The sequence below is a fragment of the Chionomys nivalis genome, chromosome 25 (assembly GCF_950005125.1).
Source record: "Chionomys nivalis chromosome 25, mChiNiv1.1, whole genome shotgun sequence".
Taxonomy (NCBI): Eukaryota; Metazoa; Chordata; class Mammalia; order Rodentia; family Cricetidae; genus Chionomys; species Chionomys nivalis.
The window spans coordinates 5,689,350-5,702,762 of record NC_080110.1 but is presented as its reverse complement, the minus strand read 5'-3'; the positions used below and the strand labels follow the sequence as shown (position 1 = coordinate 5,702,762).

General features: G+C 41.5%; 1 protein-coding gene across 6 annotated transcripts in view; it reads left to right on the top strand.

Annotated features, from left to right (window-relative positions):
- Positions 1-13,413, top strand: part of Scyl2 (SCY1 like pseudokinase 2) — a 46,858-nt gene that overhangs the window by 12,444 nt on the left and 21,001 nt on the right. For all 6 annotated transcript variants that reach the window (XM_057757891.1, XM_057757892.1, XM_057757889.1 and 3 more), the window contains exons 3-7: positions 5,755-5,912; positions 8,934-9,078; positions 10,359-10,508; positions 11,489-11,710; positions 12,678-12,794. In XM_057757891.1, the coding sequence (XP_057613874.1) occupies positions 5,755-5,912; positions 8,934-9,078; positions 10,359-10,508; positions 11,489-11,710; positions 12,678-12,794 (792 nt within the window). The remainder of the gene's footprint in view (positions 1-5,754; positions 5,913-8,933; positions 9,079-10,358; positions 10,509-11,488; positions 11,711-12,677; positions 12,795-13,413) is intronic.

The window sequence follows — 13,413 nt, the reverse complement described above, 5'->3', positions numbered from 1 at the left end:
GTGGCTCACTTAAAGTTCAGAGATTCAGTCCATTATCGTCATGGCAGGAAACAAGGCAACATGTAGGCAGACATGGTCTTAGAGAAGGAGCTGAGAGTTCTTACAACCTGATCCAAAGGCAACAGGAAGTGAACTGAGACACTTGGTGTGGCTTGAGCACGTATGATACCTTAAAAGTCTGTGTCCACAGTGACACACTTCTTCCAACAAGATCACACTCCAAAAAGGCCACACCTCCTAATAGTGACACTCCTTTTGGGGGCCATTTTCTTTCAAACCACCACCGGTGTGCCTGTCATTTCTGTGGAACCCTACAGTACTCTGTATGTTCTGCTCCAGCTTTTTCAGGGTTGGATCCGCACAGACTTTGACCAGCTTTTAGCTCCTCTACATCCCTGCCAGTCTTGTCACAGTTACTTTTCGCAGTTTCAGATATTTGGGTGGAGTATCTAGGTTTTGAAAATTCAGTGAAGTATTTCTTTCTTCCCTCCTAAACTTTCATCATAGGGTTTATCTCTTTGAGATTCTGCATAGTTCCGTAACTGAGTCTCTAGAGTTTCATGTTTAGCGTTAAAATGATTATCTGGACATGCGTATTCTTTTCAAACATGTTGCATACTCTAAAGAGAATATTTGAATATTTGAGAGGTTTTATGGAACAGTTACTTTTTATTTCATTGGCTTTCTGATTTTTGAACTATACTTTAAAAAAAAAACGATAATTAAGAATGAGAGTTTTTGGACCAAATTGTATAAATGAGAAAAGTTTACCATACGCATACGTCCTTTAAAATTGGTGTACTATTGCTTCATGTGTTAGGGTTATTATAACTTTAAAATTGGTGTACTATTGCTTCATGTGTTAGGGTTATTATAACTTTAAAACTGGTGTACTATTGCTTCATGTGTTAGGGTTGTTATAACTTTCAAGGCTTCCAATTTAAGTAATTAAAACATGAGACAGTTTTTGTTTTATTTATATATCTAACTTCTACTTAACAGTTTAAAAATTATATTCAGAGAGAGACAGACTGTGTGTGTGTGTGTGTGTGTGTGTGTGTAAAAGTCAGGGAAGCTTGAGGGAATGGCTTTCTCTTTTTACCATGTAGGACTTAGGTTTTCAGTCTTGGCAGCACATGCCTTATCCACTGAGACATCTTTCACTCCACCTCTGCATACTTTCAACGAGGCAGAGGCAGGTGGATCTCCATGAGTTCAAGGCTAGCCTGTTCAACAGCAAGTTCCAGGATAGCCAGGATTGTTATAGAGAAAGCCTGTTTTTGAAAACTCTGGGTGGGTGGGGAAATCATTTGAGTTTGAGCAAACATCTCTGCTTGCTCTGAGACAGTTGCACACTTTCCTATATAATTTAGGTTTATTCCTTGAACTATTTTGTTTTTGGCAGATTTCATCTTTACAGTAAGCAACTAACTTTAAAATTATAAATCAGGTTCTCCTGCCTCAACTTCTGGGGTGCTAGTATTATAGTATGTTACCACACTTGATCATTTTTTAAATAATTTTTATAGTCTTTTTTAATTTAAAGTTAGGTTAGTAAGAAAATAGTATTTTAAAAAGATGTTTTTAGTCTATGAGAACTTCATACAATACATTTTGAATATATTTATTCCCTCAATTCCTCCCATAGCGATCCTCTCCCCCCTTCCATTTCTTCCCTCCCAACTTTGAGATTCTTTTTCTTTCTCCATTCAGCCCAGTTTCCCAGCTGCTCTGGGCATGAGGCTGACCTCCCAGGAGTCACACTTACAGGAAACTGGCCCACCTGCCTGCAGCTTTCCGTGCCACTGGCTCCTCAGCTAGTGGCAGGGTTTGATGCCCACTTCCTGCTCCTTCTGCTGTGACTTTGTTTGTCTGGTGTTTGCGTAGGTCTTGTGCACGCTGTCACAGTGGGTCTGAGTTCACATGTGCGAGGTCCTGTTGTGTCTGGAGAACACTATTGACTTACAGCCTTTCCGATGTTCTTAGTTGTCCACTTGCCTATCGCTGGAACGAACTGTAATCCAAAGTGAAGGGCACACCTGTGGTCCAGACCTCAAGGCCGGAAGTCAGCTTCCTTTGATTCAGATCTTGAGGGGGAGGGCACACCTTTAACCTGGGCTGCACTTTCTGCTGGAAGCCTGTATTAGGGCAGTGGAAGAAGGAAGTTTAGGAACATTTTAGGTTTCAGATCTTCAAGTTAGGGTTGCTCAATGTGACAGAAAATAATAAAAATATGAGCTGAAGATGACATTGATATACTCTAAGCATTTAAAAGTGCAGAGTTTTAATGTACAGAGTCGTCAAGAGGCTTGAAGCGGTTAACAATACAATTTTGTTGAAATAAATTAATTGTAACTAACTGACTGAAAGTTTTAAATATAGTTGATAAGTCTTGCGGTCTAGGGAGGAGGAATCTGTGATCTTTTACCTAGAGCGGCTCATCTAGGATCCTCAGATAGAGCTGTTCTCTTTCCTCATGAACTGTGAAAAGCGTTCCTCTTTAAGAGCAGTGAAATGGCAAGAGTGCCAAAGCCATCATCCCATGTGATCGTTTTTAAAAGATACTGCGAAAACACATTCAAATTAGATACGTTTACAGAAGGTGTCGTAGAAGCACTTACTAAAATAAATGCAAGTGAACAGTGAGGTGGGAACCTGGACTTCAGGGTCACTTGTTTTTAGATTTAATTAGTAGCATATGAGACTTTTCCCTTCTGCTTGTGCTATACTTCTTAATAGTCCAAGAGGTAAGATGTGTATATACAGTGTGAGCGCCCCTCACCTAAAGTCTACACTCACCATGCTCCACCTCTAACAGTTTGAGTGGCATGTGTTAAGTAGAAAATTCTACACCTGATTTCATGTAGCAGGTTGCATTCAAAATACAAGCCTTTAAATACTGTTTAAAGAATTATCTTCAGGCTGTGTGTGAAGTGCATGTGCAACAGTATCTATCCCATCCGCAAGAGAGTTCATGCATTTGTAAACCTGTGTCTCTCAGGAACAACCCTGGTTCTAAACAGTGGTCTTTGGGTAAGGGTTATGCAGCCTGTACATAAAGGTAAAGCTGTCGCTCAGCTTCATTGATGCCTACCACAGGGGTATCCATTGGAAAGTCTCCTTGTTTGTCCTGTGCCGTTTCTGAGCAGACAGGATGGTGTATTTGCTCTAGAGCTAAAGACCAGATACTGAATTTTGACTCTTCGTCTTTGTTGTTGTGTTCTTGCACAACATTCATTCTCCAGTGTCATTTTTTTTAATAGGGTGACTATGAAATAATGTCCGATGTGAAGAGTTGGATACTCCCCAAGAAGGATTTAGCCCAGTACTTGGCACATGGCTGCAAATGTTGCCTGTTTCTGTAATTAATCAGGTGACATGAGAAACCCTTTATTTGTTCAGCCTTTGGTAGACTGATGCCTGCAACTTTAGCTAGAGGGCTTGTTGCCTAAGTTTATTCCTTACCTGACTTCCTTTTGTAGCGCTGTGGTTTGAAAACAACAAGAACTGGGGTTTGAGTTCAAGGTCAGTGTAAGAAATGGCAAAAGTGCTCTTCCAGTTTGGACTTGGATGCTTCAAGGAATTGGATTCTTTAAAAACATTTTTAAAAAGTTCTATTTGCTTAAGGGAGGGATGACGGACAGTGAGTGTGGGCACACTTGTCCTGGCATACAGTGCAGGTCAGAGGACATGTGACAGTTCTGTTCTTCCACTCTTGGAAGATCGGGCTCGAGATTGAGAGGTTTGGAGACAGGTGTCCTTAACCACAGAGCCATCTTACTGGCCCTGGAAATCGGACCCTTAGCCACTGGTAGTTACGTTTTCGGGTGTTAAATGTCTCTGACATTGAGTGGCATTAGATTTCTGTTGTAACAATTTACACAGTCCTAATGAATTAATGTCCCCTACTGAACTGACAAGATAAGGCGTATCTGTATTTTTCACAGATGCTATTGATCATGAACTTGCAGATCATTGATCAGGTGTATTGCATTGATCAGATGGGTATTAGCAGAAAATGGGTACTTAGAGTAGAAAAGAAACAGTGTAGATGTTGGTGTTAGTCAGTGGTATGCCAAAGTGCCCAGAATTGAATGTCTATAGTTGTCAGGAATTGTGGTCATTTCTTCCTATAGTTTATTTGTTCTTCAGTGATCAAATCTTCCCCTTTCCTCTTTGAAAGCTTCTTCAATGGCAGCTGGTTGTTTGGAGGGAAATTTTCTCAAGACTCTGGTCTGAATTTGTATAAACATTGAGTTCTGTGTCCTCTTTTATGATGGTACATGTCACGATTTCCAAGTGCTTGGAGTTCCTAGGTTGTCATTTCTCTCTGTGTCAACTCTTTAAGGTCTTCATTCCCTCAAGTCCTTAATCTACTTCTCTGCGTTTGCAGAGCATCCAACTTACATTTGAGAAAACTATTGATTTGGAATGTTTCAGTGAAGTCTTGAGATAAAGAAGGTTTTCAGACTAACTTGTAAAAGCAGTAATCCTCATATCTAAGCAAAAACCAAAAAACCCAGAAAATAATTAGAAGAGACAAACGAGTGGGTTGGGAGGCACACAGGCAATTTAATGTGAGGCTTTTCAGGGACTTTAAAGACTTACTCAAAATCTTTGTTCAGAGAGTCTTGGCAGACACCTGCTGTTCTGTGCCAGTTTGCTCTCAGCTTTCTGAGTGCCTGTCACCTGTTGATGGCACCGAAAGATAGTGTAAATATAGAACAGTTTTCCTTGTGTGCCTGAGAAAAATAAGAATATGGCAAAGAGGATGTAGGCTTTAGTGGTGTGTGTGTGTGTGTGTGTGGGTGTGTGTAGCCGAAAAATGAAAAAGCTGTTAGTAGTTCTGGAGAAGTGAGGAAACAGCTTCTGAGCTGGTGACCGTCAGTGACTGCTATAGAGACAGGGAGTAGGATAGGTCACTCAAGTGAGCTGGTGACCAGTGAGCTGGTGACCGTCAGTGACTGCTATAGAGACAGGGAGAGAAGGATAGGTCACTCAAGTGAGCTGGTGACCAGTGAGCTGGTGACCGTCAGTGACTGCTATAGAGACAGGGAGAGAAGGATAGGTCACTCAAGTGAGCTGGTGACCAGTGAGCTGGTGACCGTCAGTGACTGCCATAGAGACAGAGAGGAGGATAGGTCACTCACCAGTGACCTGGAGACCAGTGAGCTGGTGACTGTCAGTGACCGCCATAGACAAGGAGGGAAGGAAGATAGGTCACTCACCAGTGAAAGCTCCCCACAAATGGGGTTTTGGGTAGATAATTCTCCCTGATGTTGCATGGCTGATGTGGTGGTGTGGGGTGTAGTTCTAGCACCCTTCAAGTGGAGGCCTCCTTAAGCTGAATAGCCTGGGTTATAGGAGACTCTTTCATAAATCTAATACTGCAAAGTTATTATGAACAGTAATTTGAATTTTTAGGAACTTTAAAACATTTATGTTTTTGTTTAAGAGTACTATGTAGAGGAAATGAGTGGTACACAGTTGGTGTGCGTATCTTATAACACAATTTCAAGGTGGGGATTTTCCTATGTTCTCCTTATGTAAGGACCTGGGGTCTTATACTTGTAAATATATTTAGATTTTTCTGTCTTTGTTTACTTAGCTTTTGGATGGTTATATTATTACAATATTGCTTACATTTCCATGGCATTAGTTATTTGTTTATAGACTATTAGGGCATGTAGATATGATTTTACTGCTTTTATATATTTCCTAAATAAAATTGGCTACTTAATTTTTTTTAATTAGGAAGTGGCTGTTTTTGTTTTTGATAAAAAGCTGATTGACAAATATCAAAAATTTGAAAAGGATCAAATCATCGATTCTTTAAAACGAGGAGTCCAGCAGCTCACCCGGCTACGCCACCCTCGACTACTTACTGTCCAGCATCCCTTAGAAGAGTCAAGGTAAATTTTGAAAATTCCTACAGGATATGTCCTGAATAAATAGTTAACAATAACTGTTTGTTCTATTTCAAATATCAACAAAATTTCTTGAAATGTGTTGAGATCTTATGGATCATTTATAACCCTAAAGCTGATATTATTGTGCATGCATGTGTCTATTTATTTTCATATGTATGTGTGTTTGCCTGTGAGTTTGTGTGCGTGCAGCCAGCAGAAGCCAGAGGTGGTGTCACCCTTGAAGTGGAGTTAATGTTGGCTGTGTGTCACTGTGTGGTGCTGGGAACAGAGCCTGGTCCTCTGTGCAGCCTCTGCGTGTGTCTGACGGAGGTGTCGGCACCTTTCATGTTGTCACGGCTCTGTAAGTGCCTGCAGCAGTCACTGCCTGAAAGGAGATGGTTTGCCATTTGGCTAGAATTTCCCATCTCCTTTTCGTTAATTCTTTGGTGATCACTTTTCCATCTGTGTCAAGTGCTGTTGTAGACGTTATGCCCAGTGTGTCCGTCTGTGGCCCTCAGTTGTTTTAGCATCCATTTTACTTAAGATAAGCTTGGGAAATATTGCTGAGATAATCAGAAAATAAGATATAGGCATCTTGACTGGACCAATCTTTTAGATACCCTAGCTTTGCAATTTTTTCTACATTATTCATAATCAGTTATTCAAACTTGTTTCTCCTCTCCTTAGCCCATTGTTCCGTCTTAATTTAGGTCTTATAAATTGTCAGCTCCTTGTGGTCTGTGCCCTTTAGGATGTTAAGGATAAGGCAGGAGTAGGCCAGTGGAGGGTGCCAAGCTTCCCAGCTCCCTTCAGCTGGGGCAGTTTTGCTATTGTTGATTTCATATGTGATGTTTCTGAAGGTTCCTCGTTGGAAATCCTCAGGAACTCTCTCTACCCAAACAGCGGCACAGACATTTACTGTGTGTACGACTGTGCTAGATGCTCTGTATCCCTTACTTCATGTGAGCTTCGTCATTGTACAGAGCAGAGGGTTGGAAAACTGTTTAAATCTGTCTTGGATACAGACCTGGGAGTTAGCAGCTTGGTTCCGAGCCTGTGCGCGCTCTGTGTACTGTACTATGTGGTGCCTACCAAGAAGCATGCTCACATCTCTTATTATAGAAATGTCTTTGTTAGATGGATTTCATCAGTTTGTCTTATCTCGTAATACGTTTGAAGTTTGTCGAGGCAAGAGGGGCAGTATGCTTTACTGTCCTCCTCCCCATAGCTGCTCATACGGTGATGTAGACATTCTAGAATTAGGAGCTTAAACTTTCTTGTATTAACTTGGGTGTATGTGATGTTTGTATGTGGGCACACGTGTTATGGTGCAGGTGTATACGTGCCTGTGTGTGTGTGTGTGCATTCATGCATGTGTGTGGGGGTCAGAGGGCAATTTTGTGAAATCAGTTCTCTCCTTCCACCATTATGTGAGTTCTAGGAATTGAACTTGGGTCGAAGTGAAATAGGGAACTTGCATGACACGTTCCACCTGTTGAACTGTCTTGCTGGCCTCAAAGTTAGGAATTTATTTGTCTTCAGGAAGAGACACAATTCAGAGATTACTTATGAAAAATTGCAGTAAGCATTGATGATAGGAGGAGGGACAAGTTTAAGGACTAGAAAAATAACTTCCTTTTAAATCTAGTATTAAGGGTAAGATGATGGGTTTCGAGTCCGCATTTCTTAGGTTCAGGGCAGAAGAAGGTAAGCAGTACCTTGCAGACATGTGAGACAAGAGTGCATAGCTGCTGTTAAGTAGCTGGCATCTGGGAACGGAGGCCGGATTCAGCCTTGGCACTTTGCAGGTTCTCATTGCTAAGCCCATAGACAAAGGCCTAAAATGCTGGGCCTGGGGATTATGACGATGGCAGTGCTGTATTTGTTGAGTGTGCACACCAGACAGTGGTGCTCTGCCTTGTGTTTTGCATGATTATCTCATGTGGTTGTTTCCAGAACCCTCTAGGGGGCATCTCTTAGCACTGTGTTACAAATGGACAAAGTGAGACTCAGATGGTGTGTAGCATCACCAAGACAAGAAACAGGAAGGCCAGGACTTAGGGCAAGATCTTAACTGTCTTCCAAGCTTGAGGCGATCATTGTCATAGACACAGACTGTTGGTATCCATGGTAACATTGTCTGACATGACCACATACAGTCGTTGGTAACCATGGTAACATTGTCTGACATGGGTACAGACTGTTGGTGTCCATGGTAACACTGTCTGACATGGGCACATACAGTCATTGGTAACCATGGTAACATTGTCTGACATGGGCACAGACAGTCATTGGTAACCATGGTAACATTGTCTGACATGGGCACAGACTGTTGGTGTCCATGATAACACTGTCTGACATGGCCACATATAGTCATTGGTATCCATGGTAACATTATCTGATATGGCCATATAGACTGTTGGTATCTTAGGTAACATTTTCTTACATGGCAACAGACTGTTGGTATCCGTGGAAACGTTGTGTGAACATTAAATCTTATAAGTCAAGAAAACAGTAATTAAAACTTAAAAACTGTTGAATCCTTTCAAAATGATGTGCAGAATAGATCAAACGAAGCTGTTTGATTGAAGACAGACGGGTACCTGTCTCCCCGACTTGCTCCTGTGGCATATGTGAGGAAGCTGCCGCTTTTTCTGAGCTTATTCTGAAAATTACAGCTTTATAGATAAGTGTAGAATAGGTTTCATGAAACAGTTTTTGAGTCTTTTTTTTTTTTTTGGTTTTCAGTCAATCATTTACAAACAAAATTGAGATATTTATCTCCTCTGACTTTTGAATGTAAACTGTACACAGACTGTAAACAGTGCTTGGTTTAAAAGATGAACAGTGTGTCCAGTGTGATCTGTGTGTAGATGTGACTTCATTGGCCGAGGGTGTTGTAATCATGCTGGCTTATAAACCATAATCTCTTACTGATATTTGATAGATTATCTACTATTTCATATGTATGTAATTTTTATAATGTATAAAAATGATAGTAACTCCTCTTCTTTTTTGAAACAGGGATTGCTTGGCATTTTGTACAGAACCAGTTTTTGCCAGTTTAGCCAATGTTCTTGGTAACTGGGAAAATCTACCGCCTTCAATATCTCCAGACATTAAGGATTATAAACTTTATGATGTAGAAACGAAGTATGGTTTGCTTCAGGTATGCAGCTTTTATGCATTTAGTAGTGTGCTTTGATCCTGTTCTCCCAGGACTCTCTGTCTCTCTGCTGCTGATCCTCCTGTTTGTGTTAACACCCACAGAAGCCCAGAGGAGGGCATCAGATCCCCTGGAGCCAGAGTTACAGATGGTTGAGAGCCGCCATGTGGGTGCTGAGAATTGAATCCAGGGCCTCCATTGCTCTTAACTGCTGAGTCATCTCTCCAGTCCTTTGCTCATCTTTTTAACTAGTCTTTCTTCTGCTTTAAAGTAGTTCTTTAGTGATCCAGTGAGTTTAATTAGGGTCACTTACAGAAGCCGGGGACCTTACCAATGGCCACGTCAATGAAGAAAATGTTTCTCGCACTCTCAGCCGTCATTAAACTGCCTGTAATCGGCAGGGGAGATTGGGGAAGTCCCTGTTCACCCTATGGTGAATGCAGACAGGTCCAGTCTTGTGCAGGTAATCCTAGCGGCTGTGAGTCTCTGTAGCCAACACTGCCAACTGTAGAGAACCTTCCAACTGAAGGTGACAGATGTATTCAGCAGTGGACACAAAGTACTTTAGAAGGCAGTTTGACAGGTTCTTCATGTCTGTTTAGCAAAACAGCTTTGTCCTCCCTACTAGGGACTACAACCTCACCAGCCATAGGCTTTTGAGCAGATTTACAGCATGTAAGTGAGTTTCTCCCTGTGGAGCCGGCTCCATTCTGGTCCCCCATAGTAGACCTGTCCCTGCCGCACCAGTGCACATTGACCCTCCAGGGTGTGGTCCACAGCCGCGGCCACTAATGCTTGTTTCCCCAGCGCCTTGCGTGGCACTTTTGGGAACGTTGGTGCGCAGTCAGCAGGTCAGATGCTTCCAGTGTGGTACCAGCTTTGATTTCTCTATGTCTGGAGGTCAAACGTGTGTTACCTTCTGCAGTAAAGTCTTACCACCTAGTTCTGGTGGGCAGTCAACAGTGGCAGTTACTTATATTTTGGGGGGCTTCTTTGACCAGCAGCTCAAAGGAGAGTACCCTACCACTGGCAGTGGAATTTTCATTGAATTACCTATGGCTTCTGGGGACAGTTATAAATGCTGGCCTTACACAGTCTCCCAGGGTGCTGGGACTAAAGGTGTGTGCCCCACCCCCAGCTAAGAGAGGAACTTCTTTATAGAGTTGTATTTCAGTTTCGTTGCAGGATTTCCCTCACTAGTTTGATTGCTCGCTGACTAAGAGAAACAACAGGTATTGTGTTCAATATAAGAAGTCATTTCAGGAGTTTTTTTTCACTTCCAGGTTTCTGAAGGATTGTCATTTTTGCATAGCAGTGTGAAAATGGTTCATGGAAATGTAACTCCTGAAAATATAATTCTGAATAAAAGTGGAGCCTGGAAAATAATGGGTTTTGATTTTTGTATATCTTCAAGCAATCCTTCTGAACAGGAGGTAATAACTAAGTGTTAATGTTTGGATTTTTTTAAATCGTGGAACTCTATGATCGTATCCACAGTGGACTAGAAAATGTCACATAGCCTGCTAAAGTGTGAGACGCGGCGATGGTGTACTGACTGGTACATCTCACTGTCTAACGAGAAACCTCCTAGTTTAGGTTGTGCCCGAGAATGTTCTCCAGATGATTGATTCTGTAGATGTCTTGAGCAAAGGGTCAGCTTAGTTAAATAGGAATTTCTTTCTTCGGAATCCAGATGTACAAACTGATGTTGTGACTTTAACACCGCGTGCCTGCTGTGAGAATGCGGGGTCTTCCTTAGGGATCAGTGTGCTGACATTTATTAGGGATTTTATTAATTTTAAAAATTGGCTGAATTTGTTCTTTGACACGCACGTATTACATTCTGTTTAGTGCCCCCTTTATTTTCTGGTCTTCCATGAATTACCTGTTTAATCCTTACAACAACTCAGTGTGCTGCGGGAGCACTGAGTTTAGGTGTGTGCTGAGTGTGCCCCCTGGATGTGAGCTCCACTTTCTGCTGCTGTGAGTCAGGACACCTGCCCGTTCGTACTTAGAAACGCTGCTTTAGGCCACGCTCTGCATCGATTGCTTCCATAGACTGTGCTAGGGCACCAAGTACAGCTCAGATGTTCGTTGCTCCCATTTTCTGGATTTGGTGATTTGGGAATTTTAGCATTTTCATTTTGCTTGACTCAATACAAATTCTTGCTGTTTTATTTTTTGAAACAGGGTCTCTTCTATATAACCCTGGCTGTCTTAGAACTCATTGTGTAGACCAGACTGGCCTGAACATACAGAGATCCACCTGCCTCTGCCTCCTGAGTGCTGGGAGGAAAGGCGTGCACCACCCATACCTGTCCGGGTTAATGCAAATTTAAAGATAGCTATAGCCTGTAGTGGTTTGCTGTTACTTAATGTTCTAACCTGTCATCCTGTTTCTGTCTTCTTACAGCCCAACTTTCCTTGTAAAGAGTGGGACCCAAACTTACCGTCACTGTGTCTTCCAAACCCTGAATACCTGGCTCCTGAGTACATCCTCTCCGTGAGCTGTGAGACGGCCAGCGATATGTATTCTCTAGGAGCTGTTATCTATGCCGTGTTTAATAAAGGGAAACCTATATTTGAAGTCAACAAGCAGGACATTTATAAGAGCTTCAGTAGACAGTTGGATCAGGTATTTGCCTGCTAGTCCTTGTTTGAAATGTCTCCTTGGCTTTTTTTTTTTTAATGTAGACAGAAAATTTCTCTTAAAAATAAGTATCTTGCCAGCCTGGTCTATAAGAGCTACTTCCAGGAGATGCTCCAAAGCTGCAGAGAAAGCCCTGTCTCGAAAAGCGAAAAAAAAGAAATAAAAGAAAACAAATATCTTTATTAAATCTTTAAAGAATCTCAGCCAGGCAGTATTGGTGCATGCCTTTAATCCCAGCACTCAAGAGGCAGAGACGGGTGGATCTCTGTGAGTTCGAGGCCAGCCTGGGCTACAGAGTGAGTTACAGAGAAACCCTGTCTTCCAATAGCAAAAAAGAAGAGGATTTTATATGTGCATATATTTTGATCATATTTGTCCCTTTCCTTCCCCAAATCTCCCAAAATCCACCCCATCTTCCCAGCTGCCCTCCCAATCCATGTTCCTTTTTTGGGTTTTAATAACCCATCAAGTTTAGTCTGTGCTAAACTCAAAAGTGTGCACTCATCCACTGGCATGTTACAGACATGTCGGCCACATCCTTAGACAGACCTGTCTTTCCCAGCAGCTAGCAGCTACCAGTAGTTCCTTGGTGAGGGGCAAGGGGCGAGGTCTTAGGAGTCTTTCTCCCATGCGCTGGAATGTTGACTGCCTTGAAGTGTATTCTTTTGTAGGCAGTCACAACTGCAGAAATTCCCTAATAGAAATGAGAACTTCAAGTTTGTGTAAAATTAATTCAGTTAAAATGATTTGTATAAAGCTTACTAAAAGCTGGTTATTACAGCTTTCATCATAGCCTTTCCTAGACTTCCTAAAATACTGCCCGTTTACTTTAGAAACGGAAACATTTTAGTTATGTCGGAAGAATAGTATTTGCGCAGTTAACTGACGCGTAGAAAGGGTTCCGTAGCCTTTTGAATGTTTTCTACTCATATGTGTTTGTTCTTTTGAATAGCTGAGCCGTTTAGGATCTAGTTCACTTACAAGCATACCTGAGGAAGTTCGTGAGCATGTCAAACTCTTGCTAAATGTGACCCCAACTGTGAGACCTGACGCGGATCAGATGACAAAAGTGAGTGCCTCCAGGCGTTTGCGTCAGATGATGGACAAAAACTAAAATAGAAGAAACTTAAAATGCATAATTTTATTCTCATATGTGCGCTGTGTTTTATAGAATGTACTAAAACTTCAGCTTTTAGTATTAAATAGCTAAATAATTACTAATGTATATTTGGTGAAGAAAATTAAGATTTCAAATGAACAGAGATCCTGGAAGTCACCATTAGGGAGGCAGACATTCTAAATGCCCAGAAAAGTCAAAGCATTGTCTTAGATAGCAAGGACTCATGCTTCTGAGGTATTTTATTTTTAGACATTTTGTTTATTTTTAGTGGTGAATTAGTGTGTGTCCATGTGAAGGTATCTGTATATGAACACAAAAGTTGCGCAATGTTTATGCTGGCAGTTTAACTCAGGAAGGCAACACGTGCTCTTCACCGCTGAGCCATCTTTCCAGCCCCAACTTTGAAGCTGCTTGAAATTCTCAGTATTTTATAAATCATGTTAGTGCTCAGCTGACTCATAAGTGCTGGTGATTTGAATTTGAAAAGTTAATTTCTTATTTGGAGTTTTCTAGTTAGAATTTTAATGTATATAATATATGTATGTAATTACATTTTTAATAGAAATGT